The 25,667-nt window shown below is 30.9% G+C and overlaps 1 protein-coding gene across 2 annotated transcripts in view; it reads left to right on the forward strand.

The window, feature by feature from the left end:
• Positions 1 to 25,667, forward strand: part of LOC113558248 — a 120,057-nt gene that overhangs the window by 31,949 nt on the left and 62,441 nt on the right. For both annotated transcript variants that reach the window (XR_003405611.1, XM_026963729.1), the window contains exon 3: positions 20,826 to 20,890. Coding sequence is in view for 1 of the 2 variants with exons in the window: in XM_026963729.1 (XP_026819530.1) it covers positions 20,826 to 20,890 (65 nt within the window). In the remaining variant the exon portion in view is untranslated. The remainder of the gene's footprint in view (positions 1 to 20,825; positions 20,891 to 25,667) is intronic.

Here is a 25,667-nt window from a genome sequence, read left to right on the forward strand (position 1 = left end):
ACGTGTGCGAGTTATTATTATTATTATTATTATTATTTCGGTTGTTTTTTTTATTATTTTTATGGTTGCCGGGGTGTTGTTGTTTCGCCGCGCGCGTTTGATCGCGCGCCGAACCGGTCTGCCCTCCCGGCTCTGCGGTCCACCGCAAATATGTTGGAAACCCAATTCCGAAAACAATATAATTCCACCCACGTAGGCATTAGGACCCCGAAAACGAACGGCTTAAATGTCGTTTTAATTTGGTTATTGTTATCCACACGATGATAACGTTATATTGTATACAATATTATAATAGCAACACGCGTTTTATATATTAGGTAACTATTTACTAATATATTATTTTTTTTCTGATGTCTCGTGTCCGACACGAGACTACGTGTGTGCTGCAAGTATATTAGAATATTATATAGCCATTATATAGTCACGATTCGTGATATTGTTCATTTAGAATCGGCTGTAGGTTTTATACATTTACTTATTTTCCGTAAATTTGGTGATTATAATGCTCGACGAACATCGACACGAGCCAATAATTATACGGAATATTAAATACAGTATCGTATTTTATATTATTTTTTTTTATGTGTGTGTAAGAAGTACGTGTGTCAATACTAAACAATACGCGTCGCACATTTATAATATGGTAATCGTATCCAAATTTATTTACGTTATTTCACTATTTTTTTCCACCTGATAAACGTGTACCTTTGTCATCTTTATATGATTGGAATAATATTGGTAAATTATATATTGTTCGTATAATTACAGAAATTATGTAAATAAAATATTAATTTGTATTTTACCACTATTTTGTTAAATCAAGTATTCAAGTGAGATAGCTAAAACGTATACATTTTATACAATTACGTATTATTTGAAAGGACTACACTATTGAAATATTTTATTTTCATAATTTATGTACTAGGCTAGCTATTTCGTTTTTTTCTGTAGATATTATCGCTCTGGGACAGTTTTGTCGAAATAATTGAGTCTATTTAAACAAGTGATTGATTCGAGATGTAGAAATTATCCAGCTAATACTGCTCTAGAGAAATAATAAATTATATAGTGTACCTGTAGATATAAGTATATAATCGTATTTATTTTCAATGTTGTAGATTAAATTCTTTTCGTGTGAATTTTTTCGAGATTTAACTGATGCCTCATGGAGCCTTATTAAGTTTACACAATTATAATTCAAAACTTAAAGAAATTCCTGAAAAATCAAAAAACAGTATAGCGTTACTAATAAGTTTAATATAAGGATGCATGCAATAACGAAGGAAAATACTGTAGGCGGCTATTTACGTGTAGGTATCTGTCAATATCAAATTACCAGACATTATGGTTTGCACGCATATTCTTTACATGCAAAAAAATAAGTTAATATAATAATAATGACTACAGATTTTATTTATTAGTACTACTGAATAAACATTATATTAAAGAATAGTATACACGCGACGTTTAAGTCTCTAGGTCGTTTTCTGAAATCATTGTAAAATCTATAATTTCATATTTATCTTAAAAAAAATAATAAAGTTGTTTCGTATTCATACATAAATTAATATTATACGTATGTATAAATAAATATACAAATAAAATACTTAATAAGTAAGTTAACAATTTATTGTTTCCGTTTACATAGGTACATTATATCGAGAACTATACGTTGTTATTTAACGTATTTCTAAACTTATTACTTACCACTTTGTCTATAAAACATTAAAACGAGTACTTATAAAGTAAATAAACCGGGTAAATTATTCGTGAACACCGTGTAGTTCTGTTTTAGTACTAAATCTGAATTATTATTATATTATTAATAACCATGAAATAATAAATTTCTGATGCAATGACGATGTGGACGAGATCAAGGTATGCTTATAGATCATCACAGTCAATGCTTTTAGAATATTTAAACAAATGTTTTTTTTTTTTCATGTTATCGTTACTATTATTGTATGCGTTTGCCGCTTCAACCAAAAATGAAAAAAAAAAAAATTGTTAAAAAAGCGGTTGGGTGCCTGACAAGCGGATTCACACAGGCGTGCGCATTATTGCTATAATATAACGGAGGAAAAATACGTCTTCATTGGGTCTGCCGTTGATTGATGATGGTTTTGGCCCGTGTTTGATTCAATAATGACTGGCCTAATGACCGTGTAAGCCTCGGGGGAAAAATGGTATGGAGAAAGAGAGAGAAACGGCTTCGGGGCGAGTGGCGAGAGACAGAAAAACGGCCTCGGTCTAATTGAATAAGAAGATAATTATGCCGTCCCAGACGCGAACAAACATCGTCATCTCGCAGTTCCTCTAATATAATAATTGTACTCTGTATAATAATAATAATAATAATATTATATACGCAATAGGTACATATATATATTTATATGCTACTCAAAGAATCTTATTAGTTAGTGTCGTTGTTATATTATATTGTGTATATGTATGTTTTAACCTTTTCCGTCGATTTTGGCAATGTCATCTCGTTGAATATAATAAGGTAACTATACATTTTTATAATTTTATAATTCGATTTTTTTCTCCTTAAAACCGTGTAACAATATGGGCGATGTTTGTAGATTGTTACCGGTGCAGAGTATATTTTCATCATTATGTATTATAACCACGTGTATAGCAGCCAACTATATGTTTTGTTTATTTTTCGCAAATGTAATGTTTATTAAAATCTAAATCAATTAAAGCGCGTTACCAGAGTGCCTAATAAATCAAGATTACTTTTATTTATATACAATTACACAACTCTGAATGACGCGTCGTGATAATTCGGTTTTTTAAAAACCAAAATCAAACTCTTAAGAAATTTAATTTATAAGCCTAATCGTGGAAATATAGGATCTATACCCAATGGACTTATGGTTAATTATTTGATGTTTTAACATGATTTTTTGAAGCATAAAGCATATTGGTTGTATTTTAATATGTCATGTCTTTAAAGCAGGTTTTTTTTAAGTGAAATCCATTATTATATTCTAATCGTCCGACGCATAACCGGTCGCTTGTTTTATCTCGTTTGCCAATACCACTCTGCTTTCTTAAAAGAACTATGTACATCTAAATCGGTTCAGTGAATTTATGGGTTCGTATTTTACTGATGCTGTACAAGAAGAAATATCGACAGTAGTATTGTGTAATTTGTATAAAATATAAATACCGGTAGACGGACACGTGTAAAGTATTATAGGGACGGGAACATATTTTAAGCAATTAGTTGAAAATCGTCATGTAAAATGTTTACGTCTTTACAATATGTTAGTATATTACTATATTAAGATATACATGAATAACTTCTTGTCTATTATAATTCACGGTCGCATATAATTTCATTATCGCATAAACACATTATTAGGTAGCATCTTAGTGGTCTAAGATGCAATATTAAAAATGTAAACTATACTCATATTTGGGATAATGGTCCATTAAAAATTGTAATACTTTATCTTCAAACTTGTCATAATGTTCTATTTTTCAGATTATTTAAATACTTTAAGGTACATATTATAATATGATCTTCTAATTGTAATAACAAAGTATGTTGTTTCTTTATTTTAAATTCTTATTCGATTGCTGGCACTCATTCTGGGATGGTCTAACAAACAAAACCGACTATTCCCATTTATCGAAATTCTATTTTTTTATTCATCACATTAGCAGATATTATATTAGATCTACTACGTGATGCAGCTAGATTGTAAGAATAAATCGAACATTTTTTTTTTTACATTATGTTTTTTAATTTTTGAAATAAATAAGCATAATATGGTCTTACTATTCACGAGGTACTACTATTAATTATTAAACCTCAAGATTATAGGTGCTATAAAAATGTTATGTCACATTAAAATATTATAACAGCTTATATAAAAATTTAACTCTATAACAACAGTGCCCGTGGAAGTTGAAAATCCATCTGATTTGCTTATAGAGTAAAACAAAACTGACTTTATACATGCAATTTACGCATTTTACTAATCGTTCATTCTGGTGGCGTTTTGAAGTTCCACTATTCAGGGTTGTGATGATGGTCAGAGGGTGGTACAGCTGAAGGGTCGATTGACCTCGTCGCGGTTTATTATATAATATTATGCAAATTCAGCCTGGAGCTATCATACGATTATATTATACCCCGTTCACGCACTGCACATAGCCCCTGAGCTCGAGGCGTCTTCTTCTCTAAAACAACATACACGTACTGTATGTATATTATTATATTATATTATATTATACAGTGTGGCATGTACTTATACTCGGACGCTACGAAATAATAAGGAGAGGAAAAAATGAAGAATAAAATATACACAATAACATATTGTTCGTTATCTGCGATCTCACTTATATATAAATACATAATATAAACTTCATACCCCCGTCTCCCGCCACAACAGCCGATAGCATCCGCGACCCGTTCATCCGAAACACAATGAAGGTGAATTATTTTTCAATTTTTTTTCGCGTGCACTATGCCCGTCCCGGACTATTTACATACAATGGACGAACTGACGTCGTATAGGGACAACTTAACGATTTTATTTCCACCGGAGGTGCCGTTTTCGCTGTTTTCTCGTCGAGAGTCCGAGACAATAATTAAACTATTCTCCGGACTTGCAGCCGCATACGTTACCTACTATTATAATAATGTATGGATTACAGTATAGGGGACGCGACACGATTCGTCACAGGTTGTTCCACGCCACCGCTGAAAACGACATGTCTCATATATTATTATTATACTTTATGTTATACTCGTACAATACATAAGTTAACGAAATGTTGTTTTTGACTGGTTAAACGATTAGACAAAACGTCACAAAACGGATGTAAAAGAACATAATTGGATTATATATATTTATACTTATTTATTATATACGTATTATTTATGGTACGGTTTAATATAACAATTGAGTGTATTGCAACGCCGTCACATCGACCTCAGGTACATAATATGTGTAGTTAATACATTTAATATTAAAACTGCAGAATTCCCAATAAACCAATTGTCTGTTTTCGCTCAGCCCGGACAGACGTGGATGCTGATGACGATGGTGATAATAATATGCTCACATTATTATTTGAACGTTGCGGCACCAACGCGGTTATGACGATACATAATATGCGATTTGAGAAAGAAGATATGCTATGTACATATATTATGTTACAACTGTTACAAGTAGTTTACTTACTCGTAAAAATTCCCGCGCGTACACGCTCCGTGGTTGAGTAGTGTGGCCGAGAGGGATGGGTCATCCGCAGAGTAGCGGAGATGGTGCCAAATGATAGAAAAAATAAAAACGGTCGTATTCACAATAAGAAAATAATACCATATGTTATATACACACAATAATACTAAACGGTTATATACTTATACTACAACGCAGTCATCTGTATACTTTATATTACTACTATACCTTATCGACGACTATATAGTGCTACAGTTCAATCTCTGTAATATGTGTATACATCGACACATGTTATTGCCGGATAACATTTTAAAACATGTGAGTATCGTCGTGGCTTACAATATAGGTGTTTTTAAAGAGATTCTGCAGCGCGCAATGAAGCATTACACGCGCGTAATATTGGTCAGATATCGATCGCGGACATGATATACATACAGTATACATATACACGCATTCAGATATATATATAAATATATGTATATTGTTTGTACGTAGTTTACATTATATTATTGTAGTGGAACATATTAATACGCGACAGTTGGGATGTCCTAGGTTCCTAGCAAATATTGTTTTTCTTTACCACGCGTGTCCATCTGCTATCTGCAATAATAATATATAGGTAATTTACCAATTCTTCAAAACGTGCAATAAAAGCAATAAATATTGTTTGAACATTAAAACAATCTTTTTTTTTTATCATTTTAAAGTATTTATATACAGTTATTATTATTTAATACCTAACATGTTTCAAAATATATCTTCCCTAAGTAAATTTAACAATTAAGGTGGACAAATACAAAATATGTTACTGTTAAAACTTAAAAGTGAAATTAGAATTTCAAAATATCAATTTTACGTTTCAGTAATTAATAATACGATTATAAAGTAGATAATATAAATAATAATGCGTTTTGAAAAACACGTTTGTCCATATAATCGATATAATTGTTTTAGACGTTTTAGTAAAACGTATTAGTCGATTGAAATAAAAATAATATATAGTATACACTCGTATTTTACCTACTTGAAAACGGTCCTCATCCTCAATGTGCGAGAATTTTAAAGTTGTGCCTTTTGAATTCATTGTTTATAATTTAGATGTTATGTCCTCATGTGGCGATAATTTTTTCACAAAAAATGTATGTCTACACATTTTGACGTATCGGAGGCGGTGTCGATTTTGTAACCTTATAAAATTCCAAAATAAAAATAATAAAAAATAATCATAATAATAAGTTATAAAAAAAAAAAAAATAATAATAATAATAATAAAAACCGGTCCTTAAACATTTCCACAGTCAATTTTGGTGCGTACGCGGAGAAAAGAAACTCTCGCATATTGTACATTGTGGGGAAGGGGCAGGGGGGTAGATAGGTACGTCTTACGCGCGCACACACACACAAAAACACTCACACACACGCGCGCGCGCGCGCGCTATATTATAATGCCACGGGTATTAGCCGCTGACGGGGCGGTACCCAAAGTCGGAAATATTGCGTTATTACCGTTCCGTTACCCCGGCTAGTGCTTCGGCGGACTCGCTTATAACGCTCGCTTGTGTGTGTGTGTACGCGCATTTAATACTTCGGCATTCCTATGCGCAGAGACAACGCTATACCTGTACATGTATACATGTACACCTCTATATATCTATAAATAATATACATATTATTATAATACCCGCACTTGTATTATAGTACCATATAATGCATGCCTGTGTGTGTACATATATATATGCACAGCAATATTCGGTGTGTATTGATGTCGGTCGTCGATGATCGTGTGTATTATAATATACCTATACGGTCCGCCGCCGGTACGATATCGTATTATTATTATTATTATACTCTGCGTGTGCGCGCGCGCGTACTCGTATTGTAATATATATGTGTGTGTGTGTGTGTGTGTGTGTGTGTGTACACTCGTGGGCGGATTATTGTTATTATATCGGCGCGCGTATTATTATTGTAATGTATTATACGCGCGCGCGTCCGCTGCACATGCGTCGATTACGATCTGCCACCGCGCCGCCGCCGTGGCGTTACGATTTCTCGGATGCGCGCGAACCCGACGCATGTAAGATGTGGTAATTTGGTACACCTATATACAATAATAATATAATATGTTGCCCAAAGTTGTTTCTTGTTTTTTCGTAGTAGTTTCATACGAAATACAATTCAAATCTCATCGAATCGCATCCCTTATATATGTCGTTTTATGCGTAATACATAAATATTATTATAATAATATAATGACGGTTATAACACGCGTGGTATTTATTATTATTACATTGTCGGAGTGTTATGTTTAGTTCTGGACTTGGAGGACGAAGACGTAAAATTACGGAGTACCGTAACTGTAATTTTTCAAAAATTTTAACGCGCCTACCTATATAGTTGTTTTTTTTTTTAGGTGGAACGCATAATAGTTAAAAAAATGTGTTACGTTTTTATTAAAGTGCTCGTGATACCAGTTATCATAATTCATATTTTACATTATTCATTCATAATTATCGTGGTATACGTTGGTCAGTATTTGTTATATTATTTGCACGTACTCGTATTATACGGCAGTTTATACATAAAACATGATATTATGGGTAGATGGGTTAGGACTTATTATATGTACATTGTATGTGCCGTGAATACGATTTTATGTGTAATATTACATTATACAGTGTTGTCGTGTAAAAATCAAAAAACCATTCCACGAAAATCTATTTAAGTACAACGTTTAAACCACCAAAATATGACTTGAAACGAGTTTTTTTATTTACTTTGTACACAGTTATATGGCGACGATGAGTGTACTATATATTAAATTATTATATATATATATATAGGTATGTGTGTGTGCGTTCACTCGATAATTGGTTTTAAAATAAATACACCGACACACGATGTTTGTCTAGAATTATATTTTTCTCTTCTATTTATAATATACGTACCTACTCTTTAAATTACGCGTATTATATCATTATTATAATATAAGATTATTGTCATGTATACGTTTCAAACTAATCCGCCATATGGACACTATTCACAAACCTGCGGAAAGCAGTAGACTGCTGGAGTATGTAGGACACTATTATATACGGGAGAAATGTATTAAGGATCTTCTCCTTATATACAGTACCTATAACTAGTTTCTACTTGAACGTATATTATTTTCGAGTACCATTATCTTGGCACTTGGCTGTTGAACAAATACATTTTTCACCTATGGTCACCGTCGATGTTTTGCGCCAGCATGGTATGTTTTTTCTCACTATCATAATACACATAGCACATACTATATGTAACACGGGATATAATAAAATTGTGTTGTCTTATTCAATTGTACAAAATATGTTTGATTCTATTCTCAATACGGAAAACAGCATTTTGTAGTAACAAATACAATTTGAAACCTTCGCTCTAGAAATACCATTATGATTCGACTAATATAATATATTTGTAAATAACAGTGGCGTATTTACAATTTATTTTTCTTTTGTGATGAAGGTAGGGGAAAGTTTATTATACACATCCCGTAAATATACGCTTATGGTACATAAAACACTTTATAATATTATATGAAGTTATGTTTACTTTTAAAAATGCTATGTTTTATAGTGCACCAAAATTTCTATCGTTTCTCTTTTTAAAATTTTACACAGTAACATGGTATATACATATGCATGTTTAGTATTTACATTATACGTTTATAATACCTATTAATAATCACATATCCGGTCCATGTCAATCATAATAGTTTATACATAAAATAGTTGAAATTATACCTACGCACTTATAAACGTATATTCGGATTCTTCTCAATTATTATGCATCAACTATATTTCTATAAAATATGATGATAATAATAATATACGAGTACCTACCTACTATATTATATAGATATTTTGCTCGCGTGCCACATCGAAAACACATGAATTCACTAAACAGTCACTCGTCGTGACGGTCGCATAATTGTTGTCCGATAATAACGTGATTGATAGACAGTTAAAGTCAATGGATGGATGGGGGTAAAGGGATTGATAGACGGTGGGCGCGCGCCAAACAACTCGAACGAGTTATATATGAGTATGAAATAATTCGTCGTGTGTATAATATGTTTTTTTTTTTTTTTGAGGCTGTATATATTATTATTAGTAGTTAGTGCACGTGCAATTATATATATATATATATATATATATATATATTCACACACACATACACACACGTGCGACGACGTGTATAGTATTATGGTCACGCGGCGCACACCGTTTTCCGGGTCGGAGGTCGATCGACGTTCGTCCAGCGTTAATGGTCACATATAAAATATATATATAATATTATAAAAGGAGTGAGAGGTAGTACCCTACGGGAGGTGACCCGGACGGGGGCCGCCGATTTACATTTAAATTGCTCGGGCGACGCACGCGTTCGGTAAACCTAATAGCTATTACGCGTACATGTGTAATATATAGGTCTGTCTGTAGTATATAGGTAAGGCGTACAATTTTTTCCCCCATCACGTGAAAAAGAAACGAACCATCGACGGCACACGCCAGCTATTGGCCGTTGATTATATTATTGTCTTATCTCATTTTTGTTTTATTTTTTCTTCTTTATAATCGATCCTCGGTCTCGTTTTATAATTAAACAAATTGGTCGCATTTAATATACCTGTACCCCCATACCTACATAGTGTTGTAACTTGTATCACGCACCAACACAGTACTATATAGTATAATATTATATTATAGTGTTATTATGCCGTTCGAAAATATTAAGTTACCGGTTCGAAATCCGCTCCGTATAATATGTTTTTTATTATTAATATAATATCATATTAATAATACACACCGTGTACCGCGACTATACGTACATTGTTAATGCACACGCGCATTCTGCCCGCCGACAAAATTAATTGAAATGACGCTCGCACTAATTAATTAATGGACGAATAAGGAGGCGTGTCTTGTGTATAATAATATGCATATGCGCACTTTTTATAATTGGAATTAAAAATAATATCCAATAATTTAATAAAAAATAGTTCCGGGAAGAAAACCGTGATTTTATAATAGTAAGTATAATATTACTCATATTAGGTACTACTAAAATATTAGTAGAATATTTGTATTCCTTATATAAATAAATCATAATATTATAAATAAATATAAAATACATAAGTATACAGTATAATATATTATTTTTTATAGAAAGATAAGATAATAAATGTGTATTATTACAATTATTTTACTATCACGCACAGGTATTGTATTCAAACTAATCGATTTTAAATAATGCAAGTACATGAATTATTCGTAATTAAATGTTTAAATTATTCCTAAATTACAACCTACATTTTTATAGCATAACACTTTGCCATCCCCGAGAGAAAAAAAATGAAGAAACTAATTTAAAAATTAGCATTCATGAGTGATGTAAAATATAATACATATTATAACAAAGTTTCTAGGACTTTTTATAAAAACTAAAATGCTTAATAATTTAATTCTTAAAACTCAGGCTATATACCTACTATATACGGTTACGTCCCAAAGATATCTACGAAAACATGTCTAAATTGCAGTCCAAGTTTTTTTTGGGGGATTTTTACGCAGTCCGGTTTTTTTTTAATGCGAACGCACCAGTTGTGACTCGATTAATATATGCTATATTTATCATACGTATCATGTAAAATTATTGTTTTCCATTCGACAATAAAGACAATCATAATACAGATTTATAATATATTCATTTTTATTATTTCAAAATAATTTTTTATTTTGACCGATAAATAATTTGTTGACTATTAAATAAAGATAGTATAATGTAGATACTAAATCACTGTTTCTACTGCTGGGAACGTTTTACCGATGACGGATTTCTTTATTATAATTTTGTTTGTGTTTTACTTTTTTTTTTTTATAATGGCAAATGAAAATAACACTATGTATAGTGAAAAAAACCATAGTTTATTTGTAATCGATTGTTATAAATTTCGTTTTCGTAAATGTTTTGATAATAATATTGATCGATATCGCTGTACTTAAAAGTTAAAAGACAAGTAACGCATATATTTAATCAAATACAAATAATGTAATTATTAAATAACTATTAAATCATAACCACGAAAAATATAGTGTTGAAATATTTAACAGACTATATAAGTAATCAAGTGAAACAAAAAGTTGTTGATAATATTTACATGAGAAATCAAGAAAAATTATGTAAAGTCACCGTTCACAAGACGTATAAATACTTTGAAAATAAACAAGGTAAAAAGAGCTTGGGCCAAAATTCGTATGTGCTCTAAAAAAATTCAAGCCACAATACAGGATATATTTTTACCGCGGAACGTAATTATTAGGAGTTACTCAAAAATCTGATCATTTTATTGTATCGTTTAGTCACTCGGGTAACGATAAATGTGTATTTATTTATTGTTCGTAGTATAATAGACTAAAAGGAAGTTCCAAAACGGTTGCGAAACAACGCACGTAAATAATACAGGAGTTACAGCCGCAGAATTACATGTAGTATAAGTACAAAACACGAATAGAAAATAATATATCATTTTAATAATAAATACTGCGCGGACGCCATTTCGTCACGCTACGACGGTCCCGCGATACTAGTGTGGGTAATGTCGCCGTCTGAATGTAACTCACTACCTATATTATATACATACATAATATAAATGTATACTATATATATATAATTATCGTTCTGTGAACCGGAAAAATAAAATGGCGGTTATTCCGCCGAAATCGTCCATTCGTATGCATGTATATTATAATAGAAGGTAATATATACATGTAATAATACATTATATTGTTACCCGTCAATGTTTCGATAAAACTGCAGTTTTAATATATTCTATAATAGGGCGGTTTTTTGAATAATGGTCGTCTTCTCCGTTATACACCTTTACAGACATATAGAATGTACGATATAGTTAATACGAAATCCATAAAAATTGTATAATACAATACATAATATATCCCTGATATTTCATTTAATTTGACCACCACAATTGTTTTAAATATTTTGTATTTTCTAACACTTAATTTTTCCACCGAGTATTGTGATGTTCTGAATAGAAATATTTTTTCATCTCATTAAAATTTAAAAATTCCTATATTCATCTAAACACTAGGAATTTTTCACGATTTTCACGATAATAGTTATTTTTAAAATTCTTACGTTGGTACTGCATATATTATATACTTTTCTACAAATGTACAATAACACGAAGATAATAATATGTCGTCTCGTCGGCCTGGGTGAGTGATAATTATTTGCTCGTATGGCTTCTTCCGCATTCCCGGCGTGACCGACTCTGTACATTGTTATGGTATCGTTAAAACTATGATTGCAACAATAGAACGATCGTAAAAGGACTTACGAGCATCATCAGTGCTGTATTTATTGTTGCAACGTTACGGTCCGCGATCCAAAAAATCCGTAATTTTTCCCAATGACGCTATTTATGTATAGCTATAGTATATATTAGATAATATATTTTTAAATGTCCTCTTGTTCTGAAGTACAGCACCGCGGCCCGCGAATATATAAGTTGTAGCATTGTGCGTGTATACAGTATATTTTATACCAACTGCAAACACTATATAGGTATTACACTACACTGCAGTGCACAGGTATATATTATTATAATAATACAATGTTGTATGCTCGTGTATACCTACTTAAATATATATATATATACGACTATAATAATATAACGGCCTTATTGTTTGCGCGCGCGCGGGTGAAAGCGCAACGGACGATAAATTCGCAATAGCTGCACAAATACAATATAGGCGCGCAAACTTTCTACGCCTCCGATTTGCGATTTATAGGTAAATATACATCGCGACGATGTATATATATATATACATATATATACACACACATATATATACGCACTACCGCCACAGCAGTCAGATTTATAGACTTATTCTGTTTGGGTGCCCCGCGACCGTGAGTAGAAATCGCACGGTTTTCGCACGCGATGTTCCTTTGATTTAAAACGTATTGGTACGCGTTTTCCAGACTTTTGAACTCTATTTGACGACGACAGCTGTGAGTAACTACGGTTTAATGCACTACAACAGTGCATACTTATTAAATATATTATAATATATTGCTGTTTGTTGTACCTAATATGCGTATATATTAAATACTACTTCAATGTAGGTACCTGCTATTTCCTACACTAGTAATAATCGAGTGCGACCGCGTGTGAATTTTTTCTCAAACACAGCCCACGGATTTCGTTAGAATTTCATGATCAAGAGTTTTTCAAGAGGAATTTATCGGTCAAGGTCACATCCTGGAAAATTCACACTTTTAAGTTATACCCAAAATTTTGAAAAATTTACAAAAATCTTAAATATCGTTATTATACCATTGTTCCAAAGAACATAAAATTATAGAAGCATTTTTTTCTATGAGTAAATTAATAAAATCGTTTTTTAAAATATTAGATAGGAGTTATCATAACAGTTCACACTTTTTATGAACGTTGAATTTCATATTTCTTGTGAATAAAAAGGAAAAAATAATTTAAAAATGCTTTATCACAAGAAATATGTTGTAAAACTCAATATGACGTGAATAGAAGTAATATTAAATAGTAAAGACAGTTCTAACAATAACAGTTTATAAAATAACCGTTAATAAATGGATTCCGACGATGAAACTTTATTTTCGGACATCCCACTATTCATTATAACCTAAATTGATTTTAAATCTCAGATTTCATTGAACTCATTACCACAAAATGTGAAAAACATAAGTACAAATAGATAATTGTTATAAAACAAAAACAAAAAATAGAATAATTTTTGAAAAACTAAACCTGACTTAAGCTCAGTAGCTCAGTTTTCCAATGATATAATATATTATATTATAAATCAACCATTATGCATCTGTCAAGTCGTTAAAAACATTTAAATTTATTGTCGATTGGAATAAATAATTTCTGTATACAAAAAAATATAATATTATATTATAATAATTATCTTATTGCGCGTCTACGGCAATATTTTATTATAACTATAGATACTATACGGCTCTCGAATAAGTATGGAATTATATCATTTAAGACGGACAAATAGTCATCTCCGCGATGGCTTCTTTTTACCTCGTTTTCATTTTACTCCTGCGCTGGATGCATATTATTATAATATAATACGAGCCATATTATGTTATATACTCGTACGCATAAGCAAGTTACCGGTATGTAATAATATTAATGACGTGAAACGTGTGAACCGATTCGATCCGACGATATTGTTGTTATTATTGCATGACGGAGACGCGGGTAGAATATACGACGTACGCCAGAAAATTAATTCTATTAGGCTCGGTCGCTTTGCGGGCTTAGTAATGATATGTTTTATGTGTACGTGGACGAGTATTATATAATATATTATATTATAAACTGTGTATAGCGCGAGTAAATGGTAAAACGAGCGCGCCCCCGCGACCCCTCTGTATATCTACGTATAATTGCTATACACCGATCGTCCTTATTTTGCTCTTCGCACCCGTACTCGTGGCCAAATGCCTTCCGGGGACTTATTGCGACGGAGGAATGAACGTCAAGTAGTTGTGTTTTATATTCCGTTGTGCAAACAAACGTGTAAAAATATATAGATACGCTCGCGATCGGACCGGCGCTGCAGAATGAGGCTTGAAATAAAACGTATAATATTATAATTCATACGTACCCGTTACATGTGTATTATAAGACATAAATAACGTTGAACGTCATATTATATACACGATATAATATAATAATTTTAAACGTTTATGATTTCGCGAGTGTCGGATAAGTATATATTGGACAAAACGTACAGAACGGAGTGGTGTGACTCGAGTGACTTTAACGCCTGTGATTATGTAGTTGTTAAATATAACATACAATAGGAAGAGGAACGCGCTATTTTTAAAAATGTAAAACATAAGTTCAGTCATAAAAAAAAGTTATAATAAAGTTAATATTATAACTGTATAACATCCCGTGTTGACTATTTTATAGAAATTAAAAAAAAAACAAATTTTGTTGTTAAAATATTCTTAGTATTTTTATTTTTAGGTTTGTATTAATTATACATAAAATAGTATTAATATTAATAGACACAAATTTTATATTAATATAATATAACATTTTAATGATATTTCCCAAGAAAATTATAATTTTGTTCTATTTTGTGTACAACATACCATACACAGATAAATACGAAATAAATGATAATTAACTATAATATACTAACCCACGTATTTCGCAATAAAATATACATATTATTTGATTATATTTATTAATTTAAAATGGGTATTTGTCATGCTATAATTAAATATATTAATTATAACTTTATAAGTGATAAAAATTATCAAAAATTATATTATTATGTATATATTACAATTTAATATAAAATACTAATAGGTTAACAGAGTTTTTTGTTTTTATTATTTTTATACGAGTTGTTGTAATATAGTTACACTGACTACACTATAATAATAAATACCTAAGTAAATGTAATTTATAATAATACTTGTCTTGTACCCTTGTCTGCTTGTTACGAAATATCGTGCAGTGATTTCAAAGCAAAATCAACGTATTATTAAAAATGTGAACTGTGGCTTCGCATACAGAAGAGTTGTAATAAGACTTGTAGTAAAATTGCAGTTGTTGTGGGTAGTAAAATTTACGAGAGTATAATATAGGATACTTGAATGAAAAGTATAATAAAATTAACATTAAATTGGTGTATCTATTTACAATCATATTGTTTCAAGTCGTGATCGAATTATTATTAAATAGGTGTAGGTGGTGTATGGCTAAAGGCATGTTAAGTGTATAGCGTGTAAACTTACTGCTGTATATTTAAGTTTTAAATAATTGACGTTTGACTCTGGTGTGTGGTCTATATTTATACAACCAGGAAGTATCTATAATTTTGTCGTATTAGAAGATTGAGACTACATCGATATATAATATTATATAATATTATAATCTATGAGATGTGCTACCAACCCAATAATAATGAGTGTTATGTTGACCGATTTGAAATTATTTAATCTACAAACAAATTATATTGTGTAATATTTTGATTAAACCAAAGCGTTCGTTAATAAAAAATATTTATATATAATACATACCTATATATTTATATTATTGCATCTCATCTGAAAGTAAAAATTATAATAAGCCAGATACTTGATTTCTTAGCATTTAATATAATAAATAATAATATAGCATTATGTGCGTTTGGTATTTTGAGCGTGCAAAATTAAATTTAAAACCATTAGTCATACGAATCGTTTTGAATTAATTAATTAAAAGCAATAGTCGTTGTGAACGATCATAGATATTAAGAACGTTCATAATCGTTTTCATCTGTAATACCTACACCAAATAACATGATATCACGGGCTAGTTTTCGTATTATTATAATAACGACCGTTGTATATTTCAATATTGTATAGGTATAGCTTCAAAATGAATGTATGCCTATCCAAATGACGGTCTCTCCGCAGGGTATCCGCTTAAAGTAATATGATAAAATTATGTGTACACATATGAAATTATATCGTGGTGACGCGTCGAGTCAAATATTCAAATATATCGAACTGTACGCGTGTATACCTTGAATATAATTTGAACATTTTAGAATTTAACTGTTTTTATTTCGATTTCAAGCCACTATTAATTATTATATTTATATATAGTTTTAACACCCGATAATATTATAAATAAAGTCATAAATATTATTAAATTAGTTTGATTGATATTTACAAGATCTACCCCAACCCATACACACATAGATACATGATTTTTCAAGAATTTTAGATGTTGTGAAAAAAATGTAGGTACCAATACGATACACTTGTATATAGCTCTAATAATATAATATGACCATCTCGGATCTTACAGTTTTATACATACTCGTGAATCGTAGACACACACACACACACATATATTGATCAGTTATACTGCTGTTGTTTTTATTTTTTTTTTTGTTTATCTGTTGTGTGTTTATCGGAAGTCCGTTATCCGGTATTCAGATGAGCTGCACCTTTTCACACCGGGAAGACGCGTGAAAGAAAAACTAGCTACCAAAGCAGCTGGCGGATCGTGTCGCTTCATCGCGCTAACGAGAAACCCGACAAAATATTATTATATTTTCCCGGACAGAAGTGCACCGTCGTATATGTATATTATAATGTGTATATGTATATCATACAGCATCTAATGCATAATACGTAATCCGTCTGCGCTCGTATAATATATAAATACAAATATACGCGACGGGGGGTCGTGCCTGCGATCGGATCGACGATTATAACACGCGCAATGTATGATCTATGATCGTGCATAATATTGGTATAGCCGTGTAGGTACGCGTATATTATTCAAAGTATAATCGTTTCAACCGATTGGGAAGCGCGTCGTGGAAAATGCGCCACAGAGACTATTACGCGCGCGAGTATTATGTATTGTAGCAGATTTGAAGCGCATAGTCAGTGTATTTACGCGTACCCACACCTATGATCACATCGTGATATTTATAATACAGGGTGATTCACAAATCATGCACACCCCAATGTTTTATTCCTTTAATGACGAATTTATTCAAATTCTGCTTTTTGGAAATTTTTAAATGTAGATAGATACTTAAATACTATATTTTAAATTTTGAAAATGTTTGCATTTATTATGAACAGACGAACAGTGTCTCATGGCGATACAAACAACAAAATTATATGAAAATAACAAAATTAATTATAATAATAAAATAATAAAAGCTTATTTTGTCAATGATATGTCGAACAAAATGGGTGGAATAACTATAATCGACAGCTATATTTACTAAAAACAGTGCATAATATATTTTGGTAGGAGGTGTGCGAGGGGACGGGGGGTTGGGTTCCCAAACACGAGTACCTATTATTCTTACGCTCGCGAACTTATATAGTAATAATGTATGTTTGATATTATATTAAAAGATATCTGACGCTGCAGACGCTGTACTATATTAAGTTAGATACATATAAGATATAAGATCATTACTCGTATATGTGTGTGCCCGTACGGCGTGTACCTTTGTACGGATATGTACGAATAACGTCAAACAGAATTCAGCATAACGTAATCCGTTATCCGTATGAAAATATATTCCCCGACGGATTTGTTGACGAAATTATTATATATAATGATATACTTACGCATCATATATTTAAAACACTAAAATAACGCGATCACACGAATTATAATATTTTATTATATTATATAATATAAATAAACATATATCTAATGTATAATATTGTATAGACGTATATGTTTACGCACGTATGTAGATCGTAGGCACGTAATAACGACGATGATTGATTTTTACGAAGTATTATCTATTACGCGTCTGTCCGGATCTTTACATTTTTTCGAACGCATTTGGAATATTGAAATTATTATTATTGTTTGTATCTCAGCGGTCGCGTGTCATTGCGGCGTTTTTTTTTTTATCTTTTCATATTTCTCGTCCGAATCCGCGACGAAACGTCTCGTACCTATCATCGTTCGTATAATATGCGCACCGTACGCGACGTTGCACGTAATCCGTGACTAATTCATAAAATATCGTAATCGACCGTGAAATAATGTAAAACATTTAGGTATGCATGATCAAGGCGATTCCTTTCCATGTTTAGAACTTTCTTCGTTGTGGTCCGTATTGGTGGGTATATCATATTCGTTATTTCGTTAAATAATAACATACCAAGCCTAGCTATATTATGGTCGATACTCAATTATACTATACTTATCGTTATACCTGTCTGTTTAAAATATTATGTCACCTGATCGAATAATATTATGATATTTTTATTAATTACGTACGCATTCATTTACGATGTATATTTAATTCTGAAATGTATAAAATATAATATCGTCGGCGGCATCCCAGAATCAAGGATTATATATTATAGGTAAGCCTGCGATGTTTATTATTAATTTTTTAATAAAAAGATCGAACTATAAGAAAGAAATGCTTTATAATTTTTTTTTATGCGAAGTGGATATTATGTTAGTAATACTTTATAGAGTTTATTACGTCATGGTAAATTATCTGTTTTGAAGCTATACAGACGTACTAGAAATAATAAATCATCAAGCACATACCAATTATGACAATTATTAGTTTATACCGTGGCCGTACAATAAAATTGCTGTACATAGCGAGAATGAGAAAAATATTAACCAACTTTGAAGTACCGGCCGACAAGAATTTATCGAGGTGACTGAAAATAAAATACATACATATTATAATGTAACGTCTGTTCAGATTACATTCAAATTTGTTTTAATATTACGAGTAGTATACACCTATAGCACCTATAATACCTACACAATAGGTAAATGTTTATGTACAAGTGTACGACACACACACACACACACACACCACATAAGTTTAATTATGTATTATGTTTATATGGATTTGTTCAAAGTTTTTTTATTTTTGCCATACGATGATGCAACAAATAATGTTTTATGCTTGAAGAGTACTTGAACGTCAAATATTCTAATCATTGATGGAATTTTCCACACTTGACCCTCTATTCGTTTTTGAAGACTCAAATCGTTACGTAAGCTAAATCTTCAAATCCCGATTATATTTGTAAATATATACTAGAAATACACCTTCAATATATATATATATATATAAACGGCACTAGACATCGAATGCGACGCCAAAGCGATTAAAAACTGTTAAACACTAAGTATAATTTAAGTTGGTACAATTTTTAATGATTCATTATTCATTCAAATATATTGCTGAATCATAATTACAAACTATTTATATTGTCATATCGAACATTTTATTTATTCGTTCGTAAGGCCAAAAATGTTATCAACAAATAATTATCATGCTTATGTATATTTATGAAAGTATTTATTATTTATTATTTTGAAACACACCAGCTTAAATATGATAAATTTTGCAAGTTTAACCCTTAATTTGTATTATTGTATCTTCTAGATAACACATCATAATAGTCTCTTGTATATAATATTATAGTATATTATAATTTGATCAAAAAAAAACTTGAATTCTTTCCATGTTTTTATAATGTATGCGAACTTGTAGAATTCATAAAAAAAAAAAAAAAAAAAAAACATAAAATATTGTGACACAATAATAATATTAATTACTTGTTTATTATTGAGTACACGTCCATTAAACGTAAAGTATAGGTATATCTATATTAATAATGATGTAATAAATATTAATATGCGATCAATAAATGCAGCAAAAAAAGGTTGGCTATAAAACAGTCGTAAATAGCGCACGTAAGTACAACATATAGGTATATACAATGTGACAAACGTTCAAACACCTGCAATATAGGTAGGTACTTCGCCAGCAGACAGAACATTATTATAAAAGCCAATATTTCTATAGCCGTCAACGCAGAATCTGACCTTGTCTTTTCTCGAATAAAATAAAAATATTAATTTATTATTTCAAATCGCGTGAAATTTACTCTTGAATTTTATTATATTTATACACGTTAAAACATGTAATATTCACGTTAATAATTTATTTTGATATTTTTTTTTTCTTACAGCGTTCAAACGTCATGAATGTCTACACCACCATTGCTTGCCAACGCCTAGTTACGGATTTTCTAAGGTAAGAACATTTACACAGTTATATTTAGTATAGTTGTTTCAATGCAGTGTCATTAAGAAGATCGCTGGAACAAATGTGATAAATGCATAATCAGATACTCAGCGTATACATTATATTTTTCAAAAGTAAAAAAATTAAAGCAATTATTGTTCTTTAAAATAAAATCGAATAATAATAAAAAAAAAAAAAATCATTATACAACGAATATGCTTCTTACAGTGGTACAGACACGATTTAAATAACATTTTCTGGTTCACCATTTCTACTTCTTGTATTGATCTCTGATGATTATTTATCTAATCCTAAGAGCCTTTTTTTATGTTTTTTTTTTACGTTAAGATTATGAGAAAAACCAATAATTAATCTACTCATTAATCATTAGACGTTATATAAGTACTCGGAAAACAATTATTTACAAAAATTGTATATTATGTTGTAGAGTTAATAACAGTGCTATATAAATCCAACGGTAATAGGTACTAATATAACAATAATAACTATATGTATACACACACACACACACACACATATATATGTACTGTTGGAATGTTTAAACTGAACTTTAACGGACGACGACGATAAACCGCATGTAATATATTATCTATACCGGAACGATATTTATACACCGGTGCACCGCATAGTGTGATGTACGCATAGCGATTATTATTTTTTTATATACTAATATTATTCGTATTTCGTGCACACGGCAATATTCGTTTTATTCGCGGAGACTTGCCGTGCGGCTTTTCAAATCACCATCGTATCTTGTACCGCGCGGGGTATTTAAATACCGGTAGTTCGGAGTGCCGGTGACATATCGGTAAATCGGATCGCTCTGCGGTGCGCGTACCCAACGCACAATAATAATGTATATATATATATATATATAACACATACCCATTTTGTTGTTGTATGCGTCCGCATCATGTCTCGGTAGTGGGTGTGTGTCCCACAAACACACTATACGGCGGCAGCGGTTGTCGGACACTTTCTCATGACCTCGCGCGCGCGTTTGCACGTTTATAATACACAGACCCGTGTTAGTGTGTGTGTGTGTGTGTGTGTGTGTGTGTGTGTGTGTGTGTGTGTGTGTGTGTGTGTGTGTGTGTGTGCGAGCGCGCGCGAGCGCCCACACGCGCCCCGATCGTGATCGAGTCCGAAAACGCGGGAGCCACCGCGAGGAGGATCGCGTGCTCCGGTCGTGAACGGGACCGGCCGCAGCCGTCATCTCCGTTATCGCGCGCGGAGGCATAACGCTGTAATAATAATAAAACATAAATAAACAAACGATATAATACAATTAGAACTGATACTACGATATCGTTATTATGTACCGTCGTCGTGCCCGACACCTTATTATTATCCATCGTTTTTTGGACGTATTCGTCGTCGTCGTCGTCGTCGTTCGTCTTCTTCGTGCGGTTTTATTTATATTTTTTTTCATTCCCACGATGATATTATATTATATGGGTACCTGTGTTATACGATAAACCCACGGTGCGTGTTTATATACGAGTGTGTACGATAATTATATATAAACATAATATTATATTATTCTTATTGCGATTGGTGGAAAAAAAAACGGATAGGAAAATAATACAAAAGTAGCTTTATTTAAATACCTTCACTGCACGAAAAAGCGTTTCCTACTGTCCTATGATAATGACTTGCAATTTTTCGAATTATTCAAAATATATTATCTATTTTATTCGGCAATGTGTTCACCCCTCCGAGTTAAGTGCAACCGCCAATTGATATTTTAACCTAGCATAATATAGAAATGATATGTCTTAGGGAATGGCGTAATTGTCATATTAATTATAATTGGAACGAGGAAAAACGATTTTTTAATATTCAATCTGTAGATATCGTGCCTTATTTAATAGGGAAACTTTTATTAAGGTGACATTACAATTGGTCGTATTATAAACCATAAAAGTATGATTGTACTGGTAACCGATCAGCTATGATTTAAACAACATTTTTTAATTAACAGTAATTTCAGCAACATCGTTTTGTAGATTTATGTTTATTATACCGATCACTATGGATACAACCTTATTTAAATCAATATTTTTCTGCCATCCATTTAATTTTAAAATCATTTAATACATAAAACTCAGTAATAGTAATCCAAATTTGTTTGATATCCGACACTATTTAAATTATAAATTATATAACGTTCATTGTTTTTATTATTCGCAACGATCGCAATAATTAAAAGTTATAAATTTGTCCGTAGATTATTAAAAATTAAATAAATATTATTATACGTTAGTATATGAACACAATTGAATTATTGTGTTAGTCATTTGATTATATTATGTTGTCTATGGGGTTTTTATTTTATGATTTAATTACATGGTATACAGTAAAATCAGTGTATGGAACAGATGATTTAAAAAAAAATTAATATAGACCAACTATAAAAATTATATTTCAATCGAAGGTCATTTGGCCAAAATATTTAGAGTCACAGTTAACTCACGACTTCAGTAAATAGTAATGTACATATACTCATAATTTCATTAATTATTTGGACGTCGACAGATTGTTTGTTCAACTGGTGGTGGTACCTACATAAAAAACGTACAGACCGCCTCGAGACTAATTGCTGCCGTCGTGTGTACATTTATTGTCTTATTGTTCGTATGAATTATTTTACTACATTAGTGGGTATTTTAGTCTGATTAAAAATACGCGATAACTTAGCTTATGGTTTTTAAAACCATGTTTGAGTTGTGTGGTTTTTTTAGCGGGCAAAATTGCTAACGCGTTTCGGTGAAAACAATAATTTTTGCGATTTCCATACCATATCATTACTATACAGTATACCTACACTAATATTATATTTTTAACTCTCCCCGTTGAAAATCATAACACAAATTTCCCAAACATATTTTAATCAATAAAACTGTTATTTATTGTAATTTTTAAGGACAAATCCTAATATCTTAAAATTGGAAATATTGGTAGATAGAATAATCACATTAGTTATAACTGTCAATTTTTTCATTTCTCAAATTGTTCATGTAAAATTTAATTAGGTAATTAATTATACCCATTTAATTACCTATTAAAATATACACATATTATACGTCGAAATATAACTTTTTAATATTTTTAAAATTGAATAGGTACATGCGATGTATATAGATTTTTTACTTACAATGTACAGTTATAATCTTGTAACTATACATAATATATTCATCGGTTATAAGTTATAACTGCCACTTACTATAATAATATATATGAGCATATTCCGAATGTACACAAAGTGAAACATGTATAGCATGATCGATTTTAAAAACAAGTAGCTAATTCTGTACAAAATAATAATTATATTATTATGAACAGTAGGCGTCTTACAATTAAAATTATATTCCCACGAGTTTTGAAATCGATACGATCACAAAAAAATTATTTAAAAATAATGAAAACGAACAAGGAACCCTTTAATTATTACTGTCAGATACATTTAAATGGTATTGATTATTTAAACTTGAAAATTTAAATAGCGCAAACGAACGTGTTGTCTAATAATATTTTTTTAAACTCATATTATTATTTTAATTCTGTACGAGTACAATGTATATACATATAGATCAACGTGTTAATGTCAAATCTGACCTAAATGCAGTCGTTTAAATAGACAAATATACATCGACAGATATTATTTTTCAATCATGCTAATGAACACATTTTAAAACACGAAACGATTACAAACTGTCTTATACAAAATAAACTCTCGATATTTATATAGGTACATGCATACGGCGGTTCTTTAAACGTCAATTATTATTGTATGCATTTTTGAAACAATGCAGTATTGGGTCGGGTATTATAATATGTATGTGAAATACGGTTCGCAGAGGTCACGAACGAAAAGGGCAGCTAATTAAAGTCATTACGACTTGACGTACATGGCCAAATGAATATAAACAATACGACATTTGTCTTTAACCAACTAAAACGTAGACCTATCATTGGTACTTGAAGCTATATTATTATCCGGGATCTTTAATCTGTTTGCATTTTTGTTTCACGGTGAATTTTTTTTCATTATTCACACACTTTGATTACAAATTTTTACTCTTTGCTGCACAATACTTATGCGTTATAAATAGCTCGTAAACGCTGTATAGGCCCATTCAACCTTTGTTTACGGTAACCTCTGTAGATACCTATTACAGTAATATATGTCATATGATATTATTATATATAAACGAATCGTAAATAAATAAATAATAATCGTCTCATTGTTATATGTGACTTACTTGAGATGTGTTGGTAAATTTTTATTTTCATATGTTAAAACACTTAAAACGATAAAATAATCGCAAAGTGTCTGATTTTGTTCGTGAGTTGCCGATGCAACACCATTGCAGTAAAAGTAAAAATTAAAAATAATACGATCGTCATAACTACTAACGAATAATATTACCATAATGCGCACGTTTGAATTATAATACTCGTATATTGTATATAACAGTTTCATCGAATAATCCGTCTTATAAAAACATTAATATTGTTATTATTGTAAGTTATAACTACTTTACATTGCACTGTGCCGCAATCGTTTTTTCAGAAAATATTTGAGCACATTATATTATTACACACATATTATTGGTATAGGATGATAATTTATTGTGATCAAATCTTGTTTTAGAAATTGAGAAATTTTATCTCATTCATTTTCAAATCAAAATGATAAATAATGATCATAAACAAATATAAAGCAGTAATAATTAGGTCTTTGATTTTAATGCATTGAAAA

The sequence above is a fragment of the Rhopalosiphum maidis genome, chromosome 1 (genome assembly GCF_003676215.2).
Source record: "Rhopalosiphum maidis isolate BTI-1 chromosome 1, ASM367621v3, whole genome shotgun sequence".
Lineage (NCBI taxonomy): Eukaryota > Metazoa > Arthropoda > Insecta > Hemiptera > Aphididae > Rhopalosiphum > Rhopalosiphum maidis.